The sequence below is a fragment of the Monoraphidium neglectum genome (assembly GCF_000611645.1).
Source record: "Monoraphidium neglectum strain SAG 48.87 unplaced genomic scaffold scaffold04689, whole genome shotgun sequence".
Lineage (NCBI taxonomy): Eukaryota > Viridiplantae > Chlorophyta > Chlorophyceae > Sphaeropleales > Selenastraceae > Monoraphidium > Monoraphidium neglectum.
This window is the reverse complement of record NW_014008940.1, coordinates 1-4,100: the sequence shown is the minus strand read 5'-3', so window position 1 is coordinate 4,100 and position 4,100 is coordinate 1. Positions and strand designations below refer to the sequence as shown.

At 70.1% G+C, this 4,100-nt stretch overlaps 1 protein-coding gene across 1 annotated transcript; it reads left to right on the top strand.

The window, feature by feature from the left end:
• Positions 1-1,073: 1,073 nt before the first annotated feature.
• MNEG_14693 (hypothetical protein) lies at positions 1,074-4,079 on the top strand (the record flags this gene model as incomplete). Its single annotated transcript, XM_014036835.1, has 9 exons — positions 1,074-1,289; positions 1,578-1,658; positions 1,839-1,939; positions 2,177-2,352; positions 2,599-3,015; positions 3,198-3,259; positions 3,456-3,580; positions 3,792-3,817; positions 4,015-4,079. The coding sequence occupies 9 exons, from the start codon at positions 1,074-1,076 to the stop codon at positions 4,077-4,079; spliced, it is 1,269 nt and encodes a 422-aa protein (XP_013892289.1).
• Between the last annotated feature and the right edge of the window lie 21 nt (positions 4,080-4,100).

Sequence of the window (4,100 nt, the reverse complement as noted above, 5' to 3'; positions counted from 1 at the left end):
TCCTTGACCTCCTCGCCGCTGTCGTCGTCTGTGCTCTCTGGCTCGTCGAAATCCGAATCCACCACATCCTCCTCCTCCACCTCCTTTTCGGCCTCAAAGTCCTCGTCCTGCCCCTCGTCGGCAAAAAACTCCTGCTGCCAGAACTCGTCGTCCGCGGCGGCCTCCTCGTCGGCGACCTGGGGGAAGGGGCGCGGGGACGGGCGGGCGCGGGCGGGCAGGCCGGGTGGACGAGGGCGGCGGGTCCGCCGGCGGGGTGTCGCGCGGGGCAGCGGAGCGCTTGAGGCAGGCAGCGGCCGGCGGGCTCGCTCGCTTCGGCCCCGCGGCCGAGACAAGGCGCATGGCTGCTTGCGCTGCTGGGATGCCGGCGCATGCTCTTGGATTTTGCCCCCGCCCCTCGTCACGCTGTCCCACCTGCTCCCTTAGCCGCTTGCCGCGAGACATGCGCTCGGGCAGCTGCTTTCTAGCCGGGGGGCTGTCTGAGTCCGACATTGCTGCTGCTGCTGCAGATGCTGCTGCTGCTGCTGCTGCTGCTGCTGCTGCTGCTGCTGCTGCTGCTGCCGCCGCTGTTGCTGCTAGTGAATGCACACCGCTCCGTGCGGTGCCGTCGCTCCGCCGCCGGCCTGCGAGGTGAGTGTGACGACGGACTTTAGTTATGAACAGGGCGGTGAGGGCACATGAATGTCAAGAATTGATGCTCGGGTGGCGGCGCTGAGCGCTGTTGCCAGCTCCGACCAGATGCAGCACGTGCAGCAACAGCACGAGGTGGGGCGCCGAGCCTGCAGCTCCCTGGTGATCTACTTAGCCGGCACAGCTGGATCACACTGAATTGACTTAAGGCTTACCTAGCTTCAACGACACGCCTGGGCAAGGAGGCCACCCTCGTTGGCGAATGCAAGCCCCAGCTGGGCGGTGGCAGCTTCAATTTGCTGTGCAAGTCAATTCAACTTTAAGCTTTCAGACGTACGGTATATAGTATGATAATAAAGCTGGTACATATGATCAGATCGCCAAGGTGGTGACCAATGTCCAGACAGTGAGGCCTGCCAATCGAAGCGGGGTTTGCAGAGGAACACATGCCAGCCGTAGAGGTCGATCATAGCATGGGATCGGAGGACGGCGGCCAAAGCGCACGAGGCGCGCACGCGCAGGCGGACGGGGGCGAAGCGGGCGCACCGCCGGCGTCGCCGCCGGACTCTGACGGCGACCTTGATGTGTTGATGGCGGGCGAACGCGCGGCGCTGCGTGTGCAGCTGGCGGACAACTTCCAGGCGCTGGTGTTTCATCGGGAGGTGCGAGCGCTGCTGCATCCCTCGCCGCTGCTGCGGCCGCCAGGCGGCCGTCCACGCCCCCCCTCTGCACTCACCGCCTTCCTGCGTAGCAGTTACACCTCGTTCACCCTAGCATGCGGCGTGCGTGCAGCTAGCCATCCAACTTCCGGTCCACACCCGGCCGGGCGGGCCTGCAGGCGGCCCTGACACGCTCCGCATGCGAGGTCGTGCTGGCCCGCATGCAGTGTGCTGTACATGGGTACAATACATACACGCTGCGCGTGACCGTGCCACGGCCCCGCCCCGCAGGGCTATGTTGCCGCGACCGTGCCAGCAGAGGCGGCGGCGCTGATCGCAGCGGCCATAGAGGCCAAGGCATATGATTACGTGGTGAGCGTCCCCCTGCAGTCCTTGATTCAGCGGCTTCGTGCGACGCGGCAGCGGCCTCGACACGAGCCAGCGGCGCGCCCTGCACGGCACGGCAACACCCTGGGATTCACGCGCGGGGGCGATCATGCCAGGAGGCGTGCCCCTCACCCAGCCCCCCCGCGGGCGCCCTGTGGACCCCAGTGCCGCGCGGCTGAGGCGGGCAGCTCCCTGGACTCGGTGGTGCGCGTCTACGCCAAGGAAGCTTCCACGCTGCTGCTCGCCGAGGTGGACAAGTACACCAGGTCGGCCGGCAGCAGCCGCGCAACCTGGCCCCCGCGCCGCCGCCGCGGCAGCGCGCTCGGCGGCGTGGCCCGCCCTCCGGGGCGGTCGCACCTCGCCCCGCGGCCGCTTCAAGGCACGCCGTGCACCACCCTTACAACGGCCGCTGCCGGCCACCCCCTGCCCCGCTCCCCTCGCCCCTCCCAACTCATCGCCTCACCCCACCTTCCGCCCAAACACGCTGCCCCTGCCCGTAAAAGCCCGGCCGAGGACCCCCAAGCGCGGCGCAGCGCGCCGGGCCAGGTCGACAGCACACAACTGAGCCTCTACGAAATCGCGGGCGGCCTGCGCAGCATACACACCGCGCCCGCCGCGGCCCCCGCGGCGGCGCCGCGGGCGAGCAGGGGGGACGGGCCCTGGGGCTGGCTGGTGCCGGGTGAGGCGCCCCTTGGGACGGCGCGGGGCGTCGCTGCGGCCTGCTGAGCTTCCGCAGGGGGGTTTTGGAGTGCGGCGGGGTGGCCACTTCTGCACCAACGATTTGGCCGCTCCTGGGGGGCGCGGGCACTGTGCGGCGGGCGGCGGGCAGCACTCGCCCGCAAGTCTGCGGCCAGCTCGCTCTCCAAGTGCTCGTCGCCCACATACTGTCTTATCGCATCATATCGCATCACGTGAACGCTTCCAGGCTCGCGCATGCTGCCTTACGTGGTGCTGAAGGGCGCCGGTGTCGCCATCGGCCGCGGCAAGGAGGCGCTGTGGGCCGTCGGCGGCGGCGGCGCTAGCAGCAGCAACAACGCCGCCAACGGCGGCGCCGGCGCGGGGGCTAGCGCCGGCCGCGGCACGCCGCGCAGCCTGCTCGCGATCGGCGGCGACCGGCAGCTGTCAGCGGCGCTGGCGCGCAACCTCGGATTCGTCGAGGTGGCCGACGGCCGCGTCAGCCGCCTGCACTGCATCATCAGCCTCAGGGCGGGGCCGGGCGGCGGCAGCGGGGGCGGCGAGCAGCAGCAGCAGCATCAGCAGCGGCAGCAGGTGGCTGTCTTGGAGGACTGCAGCAGCAACGGCACATTCATCAACGGGAAGAAGATCGGCAAGGGGGAGTCGGGTGAGGCAGGGCCGGGCCGGGCGCAGTGGATTTGGCGGCCGGGGTGGCCGCGGGGTCGCACGATTGCAAGTGTGGGCGGGCGCCAGGGCTGCGGCGTTGGGACCCCTCTGAACCGCAGCCACGAGACGCCGGCCGGCAGCCCCTCTCCCACTCCGGGCCGCCGCGTCCTCCGCCGCCCGCAGTCGCGCTTTCCGAGGGCGACAAGATCAGCCTGGTCTCGTCGGTCGCCCCCCTGGTGGAGCAGGTGCGGGGGCGTGGGGCGCAGGCCGCGCGCGGTGCCGCGGCGCGCCCGTGCGGCTCGGCCGCCTGCGGGGGCTCGCGCCTTGCTTTGCGGGGCGCCCGAGCACCCTTAGTTCTGCATTGCAGCGGCGCCCGCGTCTCTTCCAATGGGCAGCGCCCTCCCGACTTCCCAGGGAACCCCGCTGCCCGCCCGCCCGCAGTTCTTCCTCTTCCGCCAGGGCGACCCCCGCGACAGCCAGCAGGACGGCGGCGAGGAGCACGCATGGCTCGACTCTGCGGGTGGCGCGAGCGGCGTATACTCGCCGGCGGCAGCGCACTCCCCCAGGTGCGGGTCGGCGTCTACCTTTTTGCGCCGCGCACCAGCGGCGCGCTGCGTTTCCGCGCGGGCTGCTGGATCGCTGGCGCTCACAGTGTGCGTCAGATGCTGCCGGCGACGGGGCTCATCAGACCAGCATCTCAACAACCTGTCCCGCAAGACCCTCGCCGGCGGCTCGTCACCAACCCTCAAATTCCACACGACGAACCCACCCCCGCAGCCGCAACGGCGGCGCTGGCGCCAGCGGTGGGGCAGCGGCGGCGGCGCCGTCCTCCTCCTCTATATTCCGCACCGCGACCAGCCGCTACACCACCGCGGAGCAGTCGACCCTCGAAGACCTGCGGTGCCAGATCTGCCTCAACACGCTGTCAAAATGCGTGGCCCTGGAGCCCTGCGGCCACAACTTCTGCGCGACCTGCCTGTCGCACCACCTGGGGACCCAGCTGCAGAGCGCGCTGCAGCTGACCTGCCCGTTCCGCTGCCCCCCGCCGGAGAGGATCGTGATTAACTACGCAGTGCGGGCGCTGGT